This window comes from Gopherus evgoodei, chromosome 12, assembly GCF_007399415.2.
Source record: "Gopherus evgoodei ecotype Sinaloan lineage chromosome 12, rGopEvg1_v1.p, whole genome shotgun sequence".
Lineage (NCBI taxonomy): Eukaryota > Metazoa > Chordata > Testudines > Testudinidae > Gopherus > Gopherus evgoodei.
The window spans coordinates 34,624,369-34,647,847 of record NC_044333.1 but is presented as its reverse complement, the minus strand read 5'-3'; the positions used below and the strand labels follow the sequence as shown (position 1 = coordinate 34,647,847).

The window sequence follows — 23,479 nt, the reverse complement described above, 5'->3', positions numbered from 1 at the left end:
ATTGGAGCACACTCTTGTCATTCTGAGGATGTCAAGGAATGCACAGATATTTTCCTTTAACTTCATAATTCCATACTTTTCAGGTGGATTGGCCTGTCATGTCACAACACAACCTTACCTGCTCCTAAACATTGCTTTTGTTTGCTAATATAACAATGCTTGCATCTTATCTTTTGAATATCTTTAGCATCTAAATGAGGGAGAGGGGCTGATAATTGAAATTTGCCAAGGAAATAAACCTCACTGAGGAGAAATGCCATAGAACACTGAGATGAAAACTGGCTTGGTTTTGACCGAATTAGCTCTTGCGAAAAAGGCATGTAATGAGTGCAGGTTCTTTTTTTTTTCCTCCTCCAAGCAAAGTTAGTGGGGTAGGTGGGTGTTTGTCTGAACTGTACCCTAATGTTAAGATGGAACTGCTCATGTGCACATGGCAAGTTTTGCTTCATATTCAAAAATTTCTGAAGGTTTGCGTATTGAAAGAGGCAGAGTTCCAACAGATTGCTAATCAACATGCTGAATTGAGGGGGTCTGCAGGAGCTCAGCCTAATTTGTTACGGTCTCTTAAAATGTGCATTTACTGAGTTGGGGCACCACAGGAATGCTGACTCATCTAATGTGGTCTCTGTTGGATACCTGCCTCACTCAGCACTTCGGCTGACAACCTCATATTGTTTGGTTATATTTTAGTTTATTCTAGTAGTTTTCAACGACATCTAATGCTTTACAGTCTTCCACTTATACACATCTAGACTGAGCCATTTTCTCTCATTGGGATGTGAGGTTTTGGCAAAGATAAGTTAAATCTACAGTGAATATAAGAACATAAGAATGGCCATACCGGGTCAGATCAAAGGTCCATCTAGCCCGGTATCCTGTCTTCCGACAGTGGCCAAAGCCATGTGCCCCAGAGGGAATGAACAGAACATGTAATCATCAAGTGACCCATCCCCTGTCGCCCATTCCCAGCTTCTGGCAAACAAAGGCTAGGGACACCATCCCTGCCCATCCTGGCTAATAGCCATTGATGGACCTATACTCCATGAACTTATCTAGGTTTTTTTGGAACTCTGTGATAGTCTTGGCCTTCACAACATCCCTGGCAATGAGTTCCACAGGTTGACTGTGTGTTGTGTGAAAAAATACTTCCCTTTGTTTTAAACCTGCTTCCTATTAATTTCATTTGATGACCCCTAGTCTTGTGTTATGAGAAGGAAAAAACAATACTTCCTTATTTACTTTCTCCATACCAGTCATGATTGATTTTATGGACCTCTATCATATCCTCCCTCTTAGTCATTTCTGGAGTCATCTCAAAGCTGAGAAGTCCCAATCTTATTAATCTCTCCTCAGACAGAAGGCATTCCATACCCTTAATCATTTACCCTTAATGTTGCCCTTTTCCAAACTTTTTCCAATTCCAATATATCTTTTTTGACCACATCTGCACAAAGTATTCAAAATGTGGGTGTACCAGGGATTTATATAATAAAATATGATATTTTCTGTCTTCTTATCTATCACTTTTTTAATGATTCCCAACATTCTGTTTACTTTTTTGACTGCCCCTGTACATCAAGCAGATGTTTTCAGAGAACCAGGGCCGCCCGGGGGGGGGGCAAGAGGGGCAATTTGCCCCAGGCCCCGGGCTCTGCAGGGGCCCCCACAAGAATTTTTTGGGGGCCCTGGAGCGGGGTCCTTCACTTGCTCAAGGGGACCCAGAAAACTCTTGAGGGGCCGGGCCCCAGAGCTTCTTCCGCTCCCGGTCTTTGCCGGCGGGGGGGAACATCCGTTCTGGGGGGAAGGACCCCCCGCCAGCGAATTACCACCAAAGCGGGATCTGTCGCCGAAGTGCAACCCAGTCTTCGGTGGTAATTCAGCGGTGGGGGGCCCTTCCATTCTGGGACCCGCCACCGAAGTGCCCCAAAGACCCGCAGCAGGGGTCCCCCGCCACCGAATTACCACCAAAGAGCGGGCTGCACTTCGGCAGCGGGTCCCGCTTCGGCCGTAATTCGCTGGCAGAGGGCCCCCGCCACGGGTCTTAGGGGCACTTCGGCGGTGGGTCCCAGAACGAAAGGGCCCACCGCTGCCGAACAGGGCCAGCTCTAGACACCACGCGGGGGGCGCCCTGCTGCTTGCCGGTCCTGTGGCTCCGGTGGACTTCCCGCAGGCATGCCTGAGGATGCTTCACCGAAGCCGCGGGACCAGCGGACCCTCCACAGGCACGTCTGGGGGAGGTTCACTGGAGCCGCCTGCCGCCGACGGCCCCAGGCCCCCGGAATCCTCTGGGCGGCCCTGCAGAGAACTATCCACAATGACTCCAAGATCTCTTTCTTGAGTGGTGACAGCTAATTTAGACCCCATCATTTTATATGTATAGTTGGGAATATGTTTTCCAATGTGCATTACTTTGCATTTATCAACATTGAATTTCATCTGCCATTTTGTTGCCCAGTCTCCCAGTTCTGTGAGATCCCTTTGTAGTGCTTCACAAGTAAGTTACCTTACTTTTCCTCTCTCTCTCTCTCTCACAGAGCTCTGATTAGGAGGAGGGATAGCTCAATGGTTTGAGCATTGGCCTATTAAACTCAGGGTTGTGAGTTCAATCCTTGACGAGGCCATTTAGGGAACTGGGGTAAAAATCTGTCTGGGGATTTGGTCCTGCTTTGAGCAGGGGGTTGGACTAGATGACCTCCTGAGGTCCCTTCCAACCCTCATCTTCTATTATTTCTTGTTCAAATGCATTGCTATGGCTCTGCAGCTGCACACAATGCTTATATTAGGGATAACTGCACAATCTTTAAATAAAAGTAAATGCACTCTCTTGTCCGATGTGACAAGACAAAATGCTAACAAGGCACGTCAGGACTTCAAATGGCTGGGGAAAGTAATTATAGAAACATTAGATTGGAGATGGATTGGCCATGGGGGTGTTCCACACCAAGTCTAAATCATGACCCTCAAGAAACTTGACAGCAGGAAGGCATTGGCAGTGCAGAGACCACTGTCTATCCTGTCAGCCAATATTGTATCCTCATATTCCCACATCCATATCCTTCTCTTGTCTTATACTTAGATTGTAAGCTTCTTAGGGTGAGGACCTTCTTTTTGTTCCATATTTGTACAGTGCTAAGCACAATGGGCTCCATTTCCTGTCAATATAAAACTGCCGCATGAGTGCGTAGGCCATTCTAATTTAATGTAAATGTTGCAGACAAAAATGATTCAGTAATGTCCCATGAAAGACTATTCCACAGCCTAAGAGATTTCAGGTTGCATTTCTTGATGCCTAGCCAAAAATTTTTCTCCCTCAGTTTCCTCCTAATAACCCAAGTTATAGTCTCTTTTACTACACTCACTAAATATTTTGAAACCAACTAATATATATTTTCCATGTTGATTGTTGTTCTTCACTGTAGGAATTAACAGAAATCAGAACATGTCTCAATTTTAGCACCAAGCTGGTGTAAAGCAGTTATATCTTCCCCAAGTAAGAGTGTGATGGGGTGAAGCCCTATCAAAGGCTGGAAGGGAGTTAATAATCAATTAGGGCACAGGTACAATAGATGTACCCAATTAGCTGCCCCTGAGCCAGAGGGTAAGGAGTTGGAGACATCAGATAACTTAATGGGCACCTGGGCCCTATGAAAGGGAAAAGAGTGCACTCTGAAGGGAGGAATGACAGAGAGAAGAGGGACTCTTCTAAAACTGCCAGAGCCAGAGCCTGCATGCAAGTCGAGACCTCAGCAAGACTCATTCTGAGAGGCAAGTGCTCAACATCAGAACTGGGGAATAAAAATCTGGAGTAGCTGAAGGAAACTGAAGATGGAGCCCAGAGAAAGGTAGATGTGTTAAGAGACTATGATTACCTGTTTGAGCCCAAAGGGGTTGGACTTGGAAACATCTCAGCCAGAGGGCTAAACTGCACACAGACAGATAACCTGCCGGGTGTGCTAGAGATACAGATTTCTAGAACTTCACACCCTGATGCAAGCGAGTGCTTTAATGATAAGTGTGCACACTGAGAAAGAGAATAATTATCAGAATGTAACCTGCATAGTGGATAAAATTGTGTCTCCAGTACCAATTACTTTTTGTGTTTATTTTGGAAGTTAAAAAAATAACATAAAAAATGAACCTATTTTCCTCTTGCTGAGGAACCGAGGGAAAAGAATCTCCAGGATTTATTTTTAAAGCCAGGAGTTGTCTCTCTACCCTTCCCCCCCCCCCAAAAAAAAAACCCCTATAAATATGGATTTGCAGAAATTTGCTTCCACTGGCTCTGGAGTCCTTGCCATCTGATCTGTTTTCAGAATATTTAAAGGTTTTGCTGGTTTGCATGTTTGAAACCAACTGTGAAGGATGTTGGGTTGTTGTGGTTGTTAACCGTGATTCCTAAACAGCACAGAGTTGTCTGTAGAAAGTAATGGAAGTCATTAGCAGGCATTGTGGATGATAGATTTAACTATGCATACTCAGAAACTGCTTACATTGCAGTTTAAATTAAAAAAATGCATTGAAACCGGTCACTCGATCTCATTAAGTAGTCATACTCCGTTATGTACTATTGATTAGTTTGTACAATGGAATTTCAGAGGAATTCTGACAGCTGTGCATATGCAGTCAATAGCCATGAAACTCTTGTTTCATTAATTCCATTACAATGGGGTGCGGAAGGAGGGGAAATTAAAGGGGAAATTTCGGGAAGATTTGTTTTGGATTCTTTACAGTTCACTAAAATCTGAACTATACAGAAAACGATGTTAGAAAATAGTTGATTTTCCGCTTGGATAACTACACTACACTTCTAAACAGGACCCTAATTTATCTCTGGTTAGAATGAAAATTTGGCCAATTTTTTTAAAATTGTCCCATTGGTTCTTAGCCTGCTTGTTAAATATTGCAATATTCAGCATCACACATTTATCTTAATACCTCTCTGTGTTAATCTTATGGAATAGCAATTTATAATGCAATTCAAGTCCAAAGCCAAGCTGGGAAGCATAACCATGTACTAGTACATATAATTGCTGCTTTGGTCAGGTGATTTCTAAAAGCTCCACCAATGATAAAGTTTGAAGAAAGATTAATATATAGGCTTACCAAAGGTTTACTATATTAAAGAGGGAGTACAAAATGCTTTTCCCAGTTCACAACCTATATAAAAGTGAAATTAATGTTAATTGTTCATAATGGTACAATATATTTGATTTCAGTCTTCATCCTGAAAGATTCTAGTGTGTGTATAGCCAAATCTGTTAAAACACAGGACAATCCTGCAGTCTTCATCCAGCCACAGCTCCCACTAAGGACTACAGGATTTAGCTCTTTATTTGATACATGTACATATCTATATCAATATATATATATACATACAGATGTATGGCCCAATCATAATCTCCCACCACTGTCACTTCAGTGATTTTAACAGGCATTTCCCCTAGCTTGCACAGGTTTCAATGAGATCAGAATTAACTCATTTATATTTTCTGATAATATAATTAGCATTCACAATCGAAGTGGGGATACCTCTGCACTGGAATACAACAGCTGTTGAACAACTCAAAGCACTTTGCATAACATCTGAGGGCAGGAACTGAAGAGAAATACATTGAGCTGTAACTGCAGGAGGAATTTAGATAGAGAGTCTGGGTAACCAAGTTGGAATCTGGCAAGGACATATGTTCTAAGACCCCCTAGTTTTACAGATAATGCCATGAAAAGCACACATGAGCATCGTCAAATCTACATTAGAAATTATCAGAAAATGTTCATACTGGCTCTAGTCTACATGGTGTATTTTTATTTTATCAGTGTTCAGATATGTACAATGTTGCAATATCTCAACAAGCCCTATGATATCAGCATATTTCTCAATATGCATTCTATTTATTCTCGTCATTTACCTATCACAGGCACAGGAGACAATCTGACTGTGAAACAGGTAGAGTTCCTACCTGAGCTGAATCAATATGGGATGTGTTCAATCCCAAACTTAATCCCATCCTGCAGTTTGCCTCTATTGATAACTCAGATAAAAATAAAAAAACCTCAGACTGAGCTTCCTTCTCAAACTATATTGTTTCTAGGTTTTCCCTGCAGCATCCCAGGAACAATTACTCTCTGCCCAAACGGCAGGGAGAAGTTAAGGAGCCACACCCATCACACACAATCAGCAAGTATCCTTTTGCAATGGAACAAATGTGCAGTTATCAGAAAGCAGTATATGGCCTATAAAACATACAGTAGTTTACAGAAGCACGAATGATGTCACCATACCTGTAGGTGACCCTTCCATGACATGTCCAACGTACGGTCCTTCCCTGAAGATGGGTCTGTTGTCATTCTGATCAATAACAATGATATCTAGAAGGACTGGGCCTTCAATACTTTTGCCGCTGACATCAGTGATCTCAACTTGCAGCTGAATGAGCAAAGAGATAGGAGTTCATGAGTTAGTTCACTATCATGACATAAGCAAGGAGCAAGGAAAAGAAAAGCTTACATCAGCATTTTTTCTGGAACAAGCTACTGGCAAAAACTTAGTACTTCAGTCTCAAGGGAGATTCTCTAGGACTGGGCTAGAATCAAAATGGTTTTGAATGCAAGCAAGAGAGATTCATATGGTGACCCCCATTGAGTACTCTGCGACTGATATGCTAAATTTGCTAAAGAACGCAGTGAAAGGGAGAAAAAAAGAAACATAATTTGATACTAATGAAGTGAATATTTGCTTAGAAACAGTCTATTTCCTTCAAAGGGAAACATACAGTACCATGTATAAAATAAATTACAAGATCCTTGTTAACCGATTATGAGAAGATATAAATAGGATGTTATAAGAAAAGGTACGAGTAACCCTTTTAGAGAGTAAATAAATGCCCTCCTTGATGAGGGAGTGGAATAAATCAGCACAAAATGTGATTCAATCTCTATGTATTTTGTCCTGAAAAGAAAGGTATGGAGGAAATAATTGAAATATTATCATTACAGCTGTATTACATCATGAGTTTCATGCCAAGTCACTGTTGCCTTCAACACTTCTTTATGTCTTCTCTTTGTTTCTTTCTTTATTTTTATGTAGCAGAAATGGGAAATTGTGAAATTGGCAGCCACTATTTCCTGGACATGTCAAATTCAATAGAGCACACCTCAAAGTTATGGTGCAGCAAAAACCTGGGGCATGCAATGCAAAAAAAATTTCTTTCCCTTTCCGTGGCAGCTGGCTTTTGTTCCAGTGTTATGAATTGCTATCTCAGCCATAAACACGGAGAGACGGTAGTAACAGGGATTCACTGTAATCAATGCCTATTTCTGCATGTGGGGTATAACAGTACTAAAGTCTTTTGGCACAAAAAGCTGGGAAAGCAAAAGGAACCATTCAGATTTGTTTGGGATTTTGGCTAAGAATGTTAGAAACAATGCAGTGTTAACTGACTGGAATTAAAATACAAAGCTTTTGAACTAAATGTTTGGGATTTCTATTGTAAGTTTCTAAAACTGCTTAAATAGCCTCAAAAGCTAAACAACAAGTATTCTGCTGGGGAAATAAAAAACTAAAAAGTCGGTCCACTATGACCATAGCCAATGCTTACTGAGCAAAACAAGGGTTTTTGTCAAAATGGAATGATGCAAATATTATAATAGAAAACTACACATTTGATGACCTTTACCTTGAATGGCATTGTGCGTTTATGAATGTGTTTGCTTAGCAGCTGAGGGTTGACACAGTGCATGCCAATATCACGTGGTAATGAATTGTGCTGTTTTGAAAGGCTCCACTTTTGAGTAATAAACATTCTTCACAAAACCTGAGCAACCTCCAGCACTCAACAAACCTACCATTCAGGTCTCTTTTCAGGTTTTCCTTTCATATTGACCCTACTTAACACACACAACAATCTATCAGCTGTTACTCATATGGCAGTTCTCAGAAAACAGCTTGCCTGTGTTCATGTTGTGGACTCTGGGATACTAATGGGATTTTCAGTTAATCATAGAATATCAGAGCTGGAAGGGATCTCAGAAGGTCATCTAGTCCAACCCTCTGCTCAAAGCAGGTCCAATCCCCAACTAAATCAACCCAGCCAGGGCTTCGTCAAGCCTGACCATAAAAACCTCTAAGGAAGGAGATTCCACCACCTCCCTAAGTAACCCATTTCAATGTTTCATCATCCTCCTAGTGAAAATGTTTTTCCTAATAACCAACCTAAACCTCCCTCACTTCAACTTGAGACCATTACTCCTTGTTCTGCCATCTGCTACCACTGAGAACAGTCTAGATCCATCCTCTTTGGCACCCCCTTTCAGATAGTTGAAAGCAGCTATCAAATCCCGCATCCTTGTTCTGTTCTGCCGACTAAACAATCCCAGTTCCCTCAAAGTCTCCTCATAAGTCATGTGCGCCAGCCCACTATCATTTTTGTTGCCCTCCGCTGGACTCTTTCCAATTTTTCCACATCTTTCTTGTAGCGTGGAGCCCAAAACTGGACACAGATGTACTCCAGATGAGATCTCACCAATGCTGAATAGAGGGGAATGATCACGTCCCTCGATCTGCTGGCAATGCCCTTACTTATACAGCCCAAAATGCTGTTAGCCTTCTTGACCACAAGGGCACACTGTTGACTCATATCCAGCTTCTCATCCACTGTAACCCCTAGGTCCTTTTCTGCAGAATTTCTGCCTAGCCATTCAGTCCCTAGTCTGTAGCAGTGCATGAAATTCTTCCGTCCTAAGTGCAGGATTCTGCACTTGTCCTTATTGAACCTCATCAGACTTATTTTGGCCCAATCCTCTAATTTGTCTAGGTCCCTGTGTATCCTATCCCTACCCTCCAGCGTATCTACCACTCCTCCCAGTTTAGTGTCATCTGCAAACTTGCTGAGAATGCAGTCCACGCCATCCTCCAGATCATTAATGAAGATATTGAACAAAACCTGCCTCAGGACAGACCCTTGGGGCACTCTGCTTGAAACCGACTGCCAGCTAGACATGGAGCTATTGATCACTACTCGTTGAGCCCAGCTTTCTAGTCAGCTTTCTATCCACCTTATAGTCCATTTATCCAACTCATACTTCTCAAACTTGCTGGCAAGAATACTGTGGGAGACTGTATCAAAAGCTTTGCTAAAGTCATGGAATAATACATCCACTGCTTTCTCCTCATCCACAGAGCCAGTTTCTCATCATAGAAGGCAATTAGGTTAGTTAGGCATTGCCTGCCCTTGGTGAAACCATGCTGACTGTTCCTGATCACTTTCCTCTCCTCTAAGTGCTTCAGAATTGGTTCCTTGAGGACCTGCTCCATGATTTTTCCAGGGACTGAGGTGAGGCGGACTGGCTTGTAGTTCCCTGGATCCTTCTCCTTCCATTTTTTAAAGATGGGAAATGCATTAGCCTTTTTCCAGTCTTTGAGAACGTAGAGTTAAAAAAGACTACTTCTCGGTGACATTTTTGATCTTAATGTGTTGCTGTCTTTTGGGAACAGACAGTTTGCAATAACATTAAAAGAAAAGGATTGGAACTCTCTCTGGTATTATCAGCTATATTAGCTAAACTGTGAAGGATGATAACTTTAAATGAATAGCTATTAATTTCATGGGTTGTCCCTGGTCCATTGTCACTTCCTAATACAATTGAAATTTGATTCTAAATTCAGCCCTTGGTTATATCACTTTAATCAAGGGTGCAAAAGCCTCCACTGACAAAAAAAAAATATCTAGAGCATGCCTGGGGCATTGATCAGAATTGGGTCTGATGCAGCACAGTCTTCACTAATGAGTCTCCTATGGAGTCTTGGCCTGAAACTAAAGTTATCCTCTCCAGTCACAAGCCCATTGCTTTGAGAATGGTACCCACTCTCCACTGGAGCTAAATCTCATTCCACTCTTTTGGATATCTCACCACAACTACCATCCTCTGAATTAAAAAAAAAATATTTTCCAACATGCTGAATGTTTACCTAAAACAACAGATCAATGCAACACTTGTATTTGGTAAATTCATGTAGTATTTACATTGACAGAAGGAGCTGTTCTAGTTTATGAATGAGTGAATATTGAAGATCTGATTTGTAGCAACTGCAGGCAGGGCAAGCAAATTTACTAGTAGTCTGCCTAAAAAGTCAAGACTTGGGCTCCAATTGTGCAATATCAGTGCACTATCAATGGGGTTCTGCATGGGAACGGCAATCTACCTACCTGCAGTCAAATGTAGGAGCAAAGACTGAAACAAGGGCTGTTTTATAGCATGCTCATTTTGATCTGAACCACTGATCTTGCAGTTCACCCATCACCTCGTTATTAACTATTAAAATAAACAATGGTCATTTTAACAATCTAGGAGTTGCTGCTATTATTAAATACTAAACATGTTTTCAAAGCATCGTACACATACTACTTAGCTAAGCCCGTCAGATAGACTTGGCCAAAATTGCTGAAAAGGGTCACATGATGTTTTTCATGAACTCACATCATAGGGTAAATTTGTCTCTTCACAGATCCTGATCTGTTTCTAGCTTGAAAAAGCACATTTCATCCCTTGACTCCTTCAGTTCATCACTGCCAGTCTCCACAGCTTCTTCAATTCCTTCTCCCACACTTGTTTTCATGCCTTCCACCTTGCTTCTGCCCCATCTGCAATCCCAATCTCAGTTTGCAAGGCCCTCAGACTCCAACCTAAGATTCACACCTTCTGTAAGACCTACAGAGTCTCCCCGCAGATCAGTCAATTATCGTGTACCCACCTAACATTTTAGAAGCCAAGCTATAAAGTGAACAAAAATACTAAGTTAACATCTGGTCTCTTTGGGCAGTCCATCTTCTCCATCTCTCTCTTTTAGATTATACGCTCCACAGGTCAGGAATTGTCTCTTGTGTGTGTTCTGTAATGCCTGAATGTATTGTCAGCGTTATCTGACATTCCTGCGTGCACCCCAGAACTTGACTGTATTGCAGAGAGCCATTTAGTATGTTCAGCCACTGACAGCTGAAAACTAAGCATCACATAGCGAGGAAATCTTAGGCCTCTTTGAGACAAGGTCAGACAGCTGCATACTTGCAATTTGTTAATTAGAATGGGAAGATGGGACAGAAAGTTACGGAAGAGAGTGAGTGAATAGTGACCTTGGTTTTAGGTACTCCTAACATATTGTTGTTTTGGCTAGAAATACTAGAAAAGTTTTGAGATAATGAGTAGTTTGAGAACTGGTGACCCAGTAGAGGTTACTATCCTGACCCACTAGTAGCCACTATAAACTATGTGCTTTGTTAGAGTTAGCGATGAAAGATTAAGTAAAAGTAAATACCTCATCTGTCCGAGGGAGCTTTTCCAAGGACAAGGAGCTAACAGCTAAACTCCCCATCAGCTGGATGGAAAGAGGGCTTCTGGAAGCCTCCCTGGTGAACATTTGAAACCATCTCCGACTGTGGGTAACTATATCTGGGATGTCCTAAACCTAGAGAGTGTGTGTGTGTGTGTACATGTACATGTAATATCTAAGAAATAGTAGTTTTAGATAAGAGCATGCTTGCTTCTGTCAATCATTTATCAGACAGAAGCACTGTGTTCCCATTGATTTATTCCTGACACTGCCTGGAGAGAAAGAGTTCGGCTACCACTGTTTGGGGTTCTGAAAACTCCGCACAATACAAATGTATAAATGCTAATTAATAATAAAAAAAATCTTTGGAATTTTTTTGGTACATGCAAATAAGACATGGCAGGAATATACACAGTTACACACAGAGACAATTTATTACACATGCTGACACACACAAAGGACTAATTCAGGTCAGATCATGACATAAGCAGCCTGGGCATTGTGTGTTCTAGTGCTTCCTCCAGAAATGGCACAGGAATCTATACCAGGTCCTGCATTCCCTAAAATCTTCAAACCACAATCCAGCCAGATGAGGAGCCATGCTGAGGTACTGAAGCATCAGAAGCCATAAGGGGGAGATGACCAGACCTTTCTACTGGGTGGAAGAAGATGGTTGTCCAGATTACAGCCACCTTCTACTTGTGCATGCATCAGATGAACTCTGACATTAATTCTCTCTCCCTCAACACATCCAAGGTGAGAGATTAGAAAAAAGCAATGAAGACCTCAGAAAGCGAGCTACCATCTGCACCCACTCTACTTCTCCCTGCTTAACTCTTCTATGAGATAAACCAGGAGAAACAAGAGCCTGAGGACAAAAGTTACCTTCACTCCTTCAGTTCTCTTCCAAGAGATCACAATAGCAGCAGGGGTCTGAGAGTGCTTCAAGTGGTTTGTTTATTCTGTTAATTTATTCTTACTCATGGTGTCTGATATTTATAAGTTATTTATAGGTTAGCAGTGAAACCTACTGTGATAGGATTAGGTCAGAATTCTAATTTGTCTGTTAAAATGGATGGCTTGTTATCTTCTCACAGTGCATTCTGCTATGCTTGTATGCACATTTCAGTTTTATATTGTATACGATGGGTTTAAGTGGGAGTAGCACAATATTTATGCTCTGAATGGACTATTTGCTCCCACAAAATACTACAAAAACTCTGTGTATTGCCTCGGTCCATTTTATGGGCTTCTGCTATCCCAGTCTTGATTCGGATGTCCTCTTGCTTGATGCCATTCTTGCAAAACCCTGCCCACTCTCCCTGTGATCTACAATATATATTCTTTAGGGGTCTAGGAGCCAGCAAATAGTTCTGGCACATATACATCTCCTTGCAGCTGGTGCTTCATGGGCTGAGTTGCTAACCTGGCCTATCCAGAATTAGATGTTTCATAGAAAACATTTGATCCTCACTTTCCAAGACTTATTTAATATTAATCCTTGAAGTCAATTTCATGTCACAAGGTTAACAACATTTTCTATACCCTGACCCATATTGTGTTACTAGTGTCATGAATTAAAGTTCACTCTTATACCTGCACTGCTGTGTCACAATGCCACTGCACAGAACTAACCTGAAAATGAAATGTCCCTGGTTGCTTTGGAGCTTGAATCCTCTCTCCAGACTGATCCTGACTCTCAGCCATGTTGTTTTTCCTCCCCCACCCCTTTTTCATTTTTGGCAGTATTGGTAGCTTATTTTATTAGATTACAAATGTTTTGCAAGCAATTGCTGGTGGTAAGGCAATGTGAAGGTACAGTGGGCATGGAAAGGCAACAGTAGGAGGAATCTGATGAAAATCAATTCCTAGTTGTGTAATTTCTTTAACATGATCCAAAGGCTGGAATTTGAAGCTAGACAAATTCAGAATGGAAATAAGGTGTAAATTTTTAAGAGTGAGAGTAAATAACCATTGGAACAATTTAACAAGGGTTGTGGTGGACTCTCCATCACTAGCCATTTTTAATCAACATTGGATTTTTTGTTTTCCCTAAAAGATCTGCTCTAGAAATTATTTTTGGGAAGTTCACTGTGCTGTGTCTCCCAGTGTCAAGAAAAATAAATAAGTCAGTGCGAAAGACAAGCATTAAACTAGGTTGATAAAGAACCAGACCCCAGCTGGTTTTGTACAAGAGACCGCCTCACCAACACAGAACATGGGAAGCTGCCTAGTTCATGGTTGTTTAAATGTTGCATTCTTCATCAATTTTCAGAAAGTAAGGATGGGAAGAGGGGGTTGTTATTTTTGTTTATAAACCTCATCTATATCAAGGTAAAAGCAAGGGATTGAGATGGTTTATTTTAGTAGAAGGATCCCAGCCAGATTGCAAGGTCTTGCTGGTCAACCTGTATGCCCCATATCAAACCCAACAGTTCTTATCTGACTTCTGCTTGATCTCGTGTACAGATTACGATGGATTTCTTTACTCTCTTTGTACAGTACATATCTTGATCACCAACTGATCTGTTTCTTTTGTCCCCTCATCCCCTGAGATTGCTTTCTAAACTGATACCCTGTAGCACATTTCTTCTGACCCATTACCACCATCACTCTGTACACATGATGCGAGTGTTCCAGAGAGCTGGCTCTCTAACTGGTGCTTAAACCCTGCCTTGGCTGACAACGAAAATCATACTATTAGGCAAATATAGAAGCCTTCTACTACATTCTTCATTCAGATCTCAGAGTGACAGTTAGTGTAAAAATGCCTAGAGAGAAAGAGAGAGATGCAGAGTGCCAAGCTGCCAAAACTCCCACTGGAGTCAATAGGAGTTGGGGGTGTTCAGAACCTCTGGGAATCTGGTCAGTCAGAACACCTTTGCCCAGAACACTCACTCTCTCAAGACTGGAAATGCTTAAAGCTGTGGATCAAGATATATGTACAACACTTGACTTCCAACAGAATAATTCCTGGAACCAATGACCCTTGTTAAACAAATAGGCAGGCTTGCTCAAACCAGCAAACAACCCTAGGGCTCTCTAAAGCTATTTGCATTCATGCAAGAAAAACTGGGAAGAACTACTACCTTTTAGATGTCTGAATTCGAAAAGTCATTGAACTTTACCTTCATTGTGCTCACACTAGCAAGCCTATCTCATATACTCTCAGGAAGAGTCGAGTCTAGTACCTTGGTTTCAGTGTTAAGGAAGACATATGCAGACCACATTTAGGGCAATATAAAGTTAGGAGTGTTTATTGGAAATACTACAGCTCACAGGCTTAAGATACGGATCCCTTTTTGGGCTAATGTCCCCAGCCTGGGTGAGAAATGCAGGTCAGAGTTTCAGAGATGGATAGAACAGGTAGAGGTTTAGAAGCAATAAAGATAATTAAAATTTATTATTGCCTGAGATTTGCATCTGAGTTTTACAAGACAAGTACCTCTGAATACTTTCCATTCCAAACAGGACTGTTTAAATTGCTTTAACTTCTCATCAGACTTCACTCACCATATCTGAAGTGAGAGTCTCAGGTTCAAAAGTTAAAAAAGATACCCAGGACAGCACGTCAAAAAGATCCAGATCTCTTTTTAATAGTGAAGTTAATATCTTTGTGAAAGTGCTCCCATTCAAAGTCAATCCATCATCCTGATTTTAATAATTCCTGTATTACCTAGGATTTATAAAAGGTAGATACTCACCTATCCTCTCATGAAACCCCACATCATCACCTTTCAAAGAGTACAGGAAAATCTCTTGATGGTGGTGAGTAACTGTTTATATTTACATTTGTAACTAGGTTTCGGAGGAATCTGACTTCACAGAATGTTGGTAGCACCCATCAAGTTTGCTCATTATCCTACTCTTGTTTATTTTGTGCTTGGAACTTTTAGCTGAGTTCATTCGACAATACAAGTCTTGTCATGCTTGTAATGGAGATGGCTCAGGCCATGAGGCCTCTCTGCTATAATTTTCATCTCTCACTCTCAGTCAACAGCAGTCCTGCTCCAGTAATTTACATACTATGGCTGTATACATTGGAAAGTCAACCGGGGAGGCAGTTTACATATCCCTTCTTGACCTTCCTCTTCAAAAACTCAGAAAACCTTAACTTCTGTAGTACCTGGATAATATCCTCCCTACAATCACCTTTTAAATTCAAGATTAAGATCAATTTGCTTCAAAGAATCAGTCTGATAATTTGTCTTTGGTAGTTAAATCCCATTAAAATGGAAGTTTTCCTTCACTTACTAGACACATGCAGCAGCTGCGTGCTAATGTAGCCCCTCAAAATATTATTAAAATAGTAGCAGGTTTATATGACAGCAGCATAAACAACAGATCAGTCTTCAGTGTATTATTCTGTTCTATACTCTACAGGTCATTATATAGGTTCTTACATTGTGATGATCAGCATAGTATCTAAGCACCTTATTCCCATAGTGTATTAGGCAGTATAGCTAATATTTAAGGAACAGAGAGGCTTCATCTTGGCCAACATGCAGTACTCCGATTATATTATCTCACAGCATGGTTGTTACAGGTCACTGACAGTACTTGGCTTCTCCTTTAGTCTGAACTGTCTGTGTTGTCACATTGTTTCCCTTTCATTTCTCTGCATACAAGCATCAATGTCTCCTGTTGATGCTGACATCCAACCTATGGTCTTTTGGCAATATGATAGTCAGGTCAGTTGGTCTTTATGCTTGGAAGGCCTTTTTCTTCTCAACCCTTTCATTGAGAACCCCAATTTTCCTTCATCCTCGGTTAGAGGTAACTTCAAAACAAAGGTGTATTATGGGTTCTGCTCTGTTCATCAATGTATTCCAATGCTGTCTTCAGGTCTGTTGCTGATTTACACATTTTGCATAGACTTCCCCCCAGCTGACTCAATGGCTGCTTTTCGGGATTATTGTCTCCCAGCCCCATGTTCATTCTTCTAGACAATGCTGTCCATCTTCACCCATCAATGAAAGGCAGCCATTTTTGAGCTAGAGTTCAAAAGCTGTTTACATCAACTGTAAACGGACTGTCATGCTAGATGGTGCAGAACAGCAACATATATCCATTGAAACTACAAAGGGAATTAAATTGGCAGAATCTGACCAGGAAGTTGCAGTTAAGAATCTTAGTCCTGTAAAAAAGCAGCAAGGCATTTATAGGCCATAAGAGGCTACATCAGCACTTCCAGTAGCAGAGTGCACTCATGGAGTGCACTGTTTCCAATACTAATTTAGCACTGAAGAATGACTCCCACTGAATCAGTAACACCGCTACCTGCAACACCCTCCATTTCCTTGGAGGCTATGTATACTAATGCTGTTTTAATGAAAGTCTACATTGGAGATGTTTGTTAAGTTTATTTAAGTTGACTTGCTAAGTGCAGGTTCAGAGTGGAGAAACCTTGTCAGACTAATCTTCAGAGTGTTGGTATATAGTACTCCTCTACTAGGGAAAACCACTTAGCAACCACTGGGTTAGGAAAAAAGTGATAAAGAACCACTCTAAACACTTTATGGCTCTATTTAAAAGGAGTCTGCATTATCTAGAGGAACAATTCAGGGAAAATAACAGCCTGGACACAAAGAAAGAAGTTGCTATAAATAACTTCTAACAAATAATTATTCCAGCTTTTCTACTCTACAAAAATACAAAGAAAATACTAGCTGTTATACAGTATCAAGAAAAAAATGGGCTAAAAATCATGCTAGTGAGCAGCATATTTAGATAGCATGGACCACATTTTTCCCCTCAAGGTCAACTGTGTCACCCCCTGACTGTTCTGTGGTTGCTCAGTTAATGTCAAAGGGGTGACACAATTGTCCCCAAAGGGAGAATTTAGCCACATTTTCAAAGCCTGCATTTAATGTATATCTACGCTGCAGCTGGAGGACTAATTTCCAGCTTGGCTAGACATAAATGCTGATCAAGCTAGCTGCAATAGCATGGGCAGCAAGAGGGGCAAGCCACTAGAACATATACCTTGTGTCTCAGACGGGATTGCATTAGGATGGCTAGCCGATGTTGTCATCCATGTCACCATGGCTTTGTTGCTATTTTTAGAGTGCTTAGCTCAATCAAAGCTAGCACATGTGCATTTACACATCTATCTGAGATGTGAAAATTATCTTTCTTGCTGTCTTCAGGTTGTGAAATGCCAAAGAGGTCATCTTAGAAGAAACACCTAACAGTTCTGATTAGTCTTCTTATCAGGTAGGACAAAATACCTAATTTTAATTGTTACTAAAATTCTGCCCCGGATAATTAAAATCACAAATTATAATCTTTTTTAATCTACTTTTCTTGTTCCCTTTTTCTTGAGAAATACTAATGTTATACTGGCATAAATGGCTGATGGCTTATCTCACAAATAAACCATTTGAGAGCTACTATAACTAACAGAAAGAACAGGAACAATGGGATAGTCTGCAAACGGCTGATAAAAATTGCAGCCAGGTTTATGGAAAAGCTAGTAAAGTTCTTAGGAAAATATATAGAGAAAACTATATAAACATTTTATTTTATCATATTCATATTATGACTGTTGGGAGTTTTCATAGTATAAATATATATAGCTGTCATCTTATGCAAAGATGCTTAAATTTCCCTGTTGTAGGGAAAAAAAGGGTTTAGAAACCTTAATATTTATCAATATGAACAAACAGAAACCTCTAAAGATTTCAAAATTTTAAGGATTTCACAGAATTAGGAAAAACTAACTAAAACAACAGAATAACATTGAACCTGCTGTAAAGGCTTCAGTTTAAAGATTGGCCTCAAAAACATTGTAAGTTGGATTTTCAGCCTACATGATGAAGAAGGTATTATTAAAGGCATTACAAATGAGAAAAAGTTCCAAAGTAATCATTCATGTAATAGCTTTTTCTAATTTTTAAATTTTTTTCTTTTTTTTTTGGTTTTGATCTTTAACAAAAGCAGTAAAAAAAATGAAACAAAAAATCAGCACATAAAAAGTCTGGGGTTTGGGGAAAAAAGGTTGAGGTTTTTTTGTGTGTGTTGAACATGCTCGAATACATGCAGTACAACTATTATTCAAAATATTCCATTCACTGAACAGGGCATGAGGTACTGAAACCTTGGCTGACTTCCATAGTAACATCAATATCAATGTCTACAGGGCAAGTCTGAAGCATTCGAGTTCAAATTCAAATGAGAAGGTTGTATATTTAGAAAACTATGTGATATGTGAGAGAAGCCCTCAGACCTCATCTGAAAACCAGAACATTATGTGCACGCCCACCCTCTCACCATTGCTCACACGTACCTGAAATAGCTGGGCCACGTGGCCCAACTTGCATGGTCCAGCACACATGGCTCTGCCTTAAGCCCCTGCAAGTGTGGCTGGCATCGGTCTATGTTCCCAACAGACACAGTGTGGACCATATGGTCAGAAAATAATTGTGGATCAAATTTTACACCCTCTAGTCAAGCAAAACTCCTCAAGTGTGCCAGTGTCCCATTTGCAATATCTGGCCCCATAGTGCTTTATAAAGGATAAAACAATTTCTGAATGTCCTTTCTCTTAACACAACTACATTTTAACCACGTGTGTAAATTAAGAAGAATTTCGAAAGAGACTGGTGACTCCCAGTAGAATTACACAGAAATTAATTCTTCATTAGGAAGAAATCACTTCAACCTCTTTGAAACATCAGACACAAAGAATTGCTGACATGTTGATAAAAGTTCTGTGAGCAAAAGGAGGAATTTAACAAAGTCATCATATAAATAGCCATGGATGCCAATTCTTCATCAGTTTTAATGCCCTCTTTCTTAAAAAAATTCAGATCATTGTTCAAGTAAGGAGAATAAAAGGTCACAGCCAACATCAGAGGGTGTCTTGATTCCTGAAGTGATGCTTAGCATGGACTCCCAAGAAACTAAGAGTAAATGTTAAAATGATGTTCGTTGCTTCCTCTAACTTCACTCATTGAAAGGGAGAGGGGGAATCTATATATACATCTCTAAAGCCCCACTAGATTTCAGAAGTTTTTTATTGATTTATTTATTATTCTCCTCCTCTTTTGAATCGCTATGAAATGATTTTTTGGGTGGAGGTGGGGAGCTGGGATTGGGGGAGCAATTAGAGTGGCTTCTTAGCAAGTGAAAAGCAAGATATGTGCATCTATTGCAAGAAGTTGTGCTATCATATAGATTATATTTGAAGTTAAATGCCATTTGACAAAAAAACATATCGCGGGGAGAGGGGGAAAGAAGACAACAGGACAAAATAATACAACAGTCTGAAGGAAAAGGAAATAATGGAGCCTTATCTGTGTTAAGTCAAATCCACTAATACTTTCCAGAATTGATCTCACTCTGATTCCCTGGGGTTCAAACAAGAGACTGTTAACTGATTGCTGGTAGGAGTGGTCTCAAAGTCTACTTAATATAATACTGTCTGGTTCGTCTACCTATGTCCTTTTTCGGTTAGAGTTGCTATACAGCAGTCATCAGAGGGGGGGAAAAAAGAATCTATTCCCAATCCATTTTTAGGTTTTCATATTGTATTTATTATCCTAGCAACATTCAACTGAAAGAAAATGAGTCGGGAGGTGGGGTTGAATTAACTTGGTCAAGCAAGAGACCTAAATGAACATCGTGATTTTGTATGACAGCCTGAATCCCATGTTTCATTATGGTCAAATTTATACAAAAGCAAAAGGTTATCAAATCCATACTGATACTTTGATTTAATTATTTACTTATTTTACTGTTTATTTACCACAATGATTTTTTACACAGCAAATAGCTTTACTCACAATGCATTACTTCTTGGCCTTCCTTGAGGTGAGAACTATAGGAATGTTACCTAGCCAGTAGCTCTTGCATTCTTTGTATTCTGTAAAGACCCATTTTACAGAAGTGCTGAGCACTTGCACTCCTGTTGCCTTCAAGTAGAGTTATGAATGTTCAGTTCCTCTGAAAAATCAGGCCCCAGTTCTTTTTTGTGATAGGAGATCTCTGCAACATCCAAAAGCTGCAACAAATTAAGGGACTGTTTGTTTTTCCTCTTTTCCAAGTAGTGGAAGTACACAAATGTCAAAAAATGCTGTCTAGCATCACCTCCATAGTCTTTTCTACACTAATTAAAATGGACTCTCAGCCAGAGCCAGTCCTGGAAACCTGAAAGTTCAAACAAACAAACAAACAAAAACACCCTTAACAGAAACACTCTAGTGTATTTGCTAGTTTGAAGCACACTTTTGCAAAGTGGGGATTTTTCTATCTGGTAATTACTATAAGAATTGCCAGAGACACTACGTTCTGTCATACTAATCTTCCTCACTGTTAGCATTAAAACAAATCTTTAATGATGGAATATAACTCTAACTATGGCCTGGAGAAATCCAGGTTGTTAGATGTCAGAATGGGAACACAGAAGCATAAAATAGTAAATGTTCTGACCCACCAATGCCCACTCATTCTAATTTCAGGAGCTCAGTTGTTGGAAATATGCCCTGACCCCATAGGTAAAAGATGCTCAGTGCCATAGAGTAAGGCAAAAACTCTCAAAGTTCCTGCTAATATATTTGAATATGCTAAAATTTCTGCCTGACTCTAAATTTGGTGATCAAAACTTTAAATACCTAATCTAATGTATATACTTCAATGCTATTGGTGTCCTAGTAAATGCATTTTTCCCCATCATCATATGTTCCTCTGTATCCAAATGTTGCGGACAGGGGGAGAAAAATTTTCCCTTAGAGCCCAATGCTGAAGAATTTTTTTTCTTCACTGTCAGCATGAAAAGGTTCCTTTCTGTGAACCAGATCACTGTGTAGAAAAGCATGTTAAAGAATTACAGGGAACAATGGCGTAAACTTCAGAGAAAAGAGTACTTTAAATATGAATGACTAACTCCCAGAAATCTTACACTTAAATGAACTCAGCTTATACTACAAGACAAGACTAACCTCTTTTTTGGTTTGATTTTGTTTTTTCCAGAAAAACGCATCTTGAGATTTTCAGCTCACAAAGAACACAACTAATGCTGCATTAGTCAAAATTTGGTTGTTTCTTGGAGGGAGGGATGTTTCGTTTTTTTGAGTCAGTGGAAAAACAAAGTGGGAAATAATCTGATATTTCTATTAGTTACTCCTAGAGATAATTAAAGGTGTTGAAATCAAACTAGGTTAGTAAGTAATAAATGACACTTAGTTAATATAAGCACATACAAAGATAGGCACATGTATTCCATTTTGGAAGAGGTAGAACTTTACTTTAACTGCAGTTATGTGGTTATGTTTGTAACACTGATCACATACAAGATATATTTAGCACTTTTAATCATATTTCTTGCACACAACACATTCCTACTGATATCAATACCGAATCAAGTCTTTATACACAGGATCAGGACCATGTACAAGTGGTGTTTCACATCTTCAGAGCATGTTACATACATTAACTAATTCATCCTCAAAGTCCCTGTGAAGAAGGTATCCTCCCCATGTTCAGACAGAGAAGTAGAGGGAAAAGGAGATTCAGTGAGTTGTGCAAGGTCACGCAGTGAACAACTGGAATTCTCTACTTTGCATTATTGGGATGCAGGGGGAACACGCCTATTCTTCTGGCAGAATAGGTAACACCTGTATGGTGGTGATAGTCCAAAGTTCTCTAGCTGAGAATGAAAGAGTACAAATGCTGGCAGTCAGGATCAGTGGGCAGGCATCTAATCTGGCCTGTACATAGGTCTGGTTTTGGACTGTGCTAGGAGACAAGATGAGCATCTTTGATAGATTTAAACATATTGGATAAATCAGGCCCTCACAAGAGCCCTATGAAATAGACCGGTATCATCACCCCCATTTTACTGGTGGGAAAAATGAGGCACAGGGTAATTAACAATCATCTCTGTGGCCTGCATTGTGCAAGAGGTCAGACTAGATGATCATAATGGTCCCTTCTGACCTTGAAGTCTATGAGAATCTCCATCATTATTTTAATTCTAGGGTAGTATCACAGGGCCCCAATTGGAACTTCAGCCTCATTTTGCTAGGAACAGTGCATACAAGTAGTAGGATGGTTGTCGCTGTCTGTATCCCTGTGTTCACCCTTTTTACAAGAATATGATGGATTTTGTACAGAGTATGCCTTGTGAGGTATTATTTTAAAACTTATAGTTTATCATTTTGTACTGGTAAAATGTGTGGCAACATTGTACGTAAAGTTATAAGATTCTACTGTATAATATTACTGAGACATGTAACAAGTTTAGAAAAGCAGGTACAAACCAGTTCCTCAAAGACAAAAGGCAGACTAACCCCTCAGCCAGGTGTCAACAAAATCAGATGGAATATCACCTGGTTAAAAGGCCATTCTTCAACAGGAAAAATAGTGTGTGAAAGAAATCTATACTTTGGCAAAAGCAGCAAAGAATCCTGTGGCACCTTAAAGGATTGAACAAAGACTGTGAATGGCTTGCCAATTACAGAACCAGTTTCTCCTCTCTTGGTTTTCACACCTCAACTGCTAGAACAGGGCCTCATCCCCCCTGATTGAACTGACCTCGTTATCTCTAGCTTGCTTGCTAGCACACATATATATACCTGCCCCTGGATATTTCCATTACATGCATCTGAGGAAGTGGGTATTCACCCACGAAAGCTCATGCTCCAAAACGTCTGTTAGTCTATAAGGTGCCACAGGATTCTTTGCTGCTTTTACAGATCCAGACTAACACGGCTACCCTCTAATACTTTGGCAAGTGTCTGCTGAACCTCAGTTGGAGATGATTTTCAAGGAAAGAGGATTATAAGAAAGGGAAGCAGAGACCCCAAAATACTCCTCCCTTTCTCTCTCCCGAAGGCATCAATGACACCTGAAGGACAAGGAAATACTGAACAGGGAGAAGGGTCCAGGCTGAAAAGAAACCAGCCAGTCAGATTTCTTACCTTGTGGTGAGAGACACCTTTGCTTGAATTCATTTAGCTTGTTAAGTTAGATACTAATTACATATTACCTTGTATTTTCTCGTAACCAATTCTGACTTTTATGCCTCATTACTTGTAATCAGCTACAAACTATCTTTCTGTAGTTAAACTTGTTTTATTGTTTTATCTACACCAATGTGTGTCTGGACTGACATGTTTGGGGAAACTCCATTTGCGATAACAAGATTTATGCATC

The 23,479-nt window shown here is 40.2% G+C and overlaps 1 protein-coding gene across 2 annotated transcripts in view; it reads right to left on the bottom strand.

The window, feature by feature from the left end:
* Positions 1 to 23,479, bottom strand: part of CDH13 (cadherin 13) — a 749,109-nt gene that overhangs the window by 316,445 nt on the left and 409,185 nt on the right. For both annotated transcript variants that reach the window (XM_030581605.1, XM_030581606.1), the window contains one exon: positions 6,280 to 6,424. In XM_030581605.1, the coding sequence (XP_030437465.1) occupies positions 6,280 to 6,424 (145 nt within the window). The remainder of the gene's footprint in view (positions 1 to 6,279; positions 6,425 to 23,479) is intronic.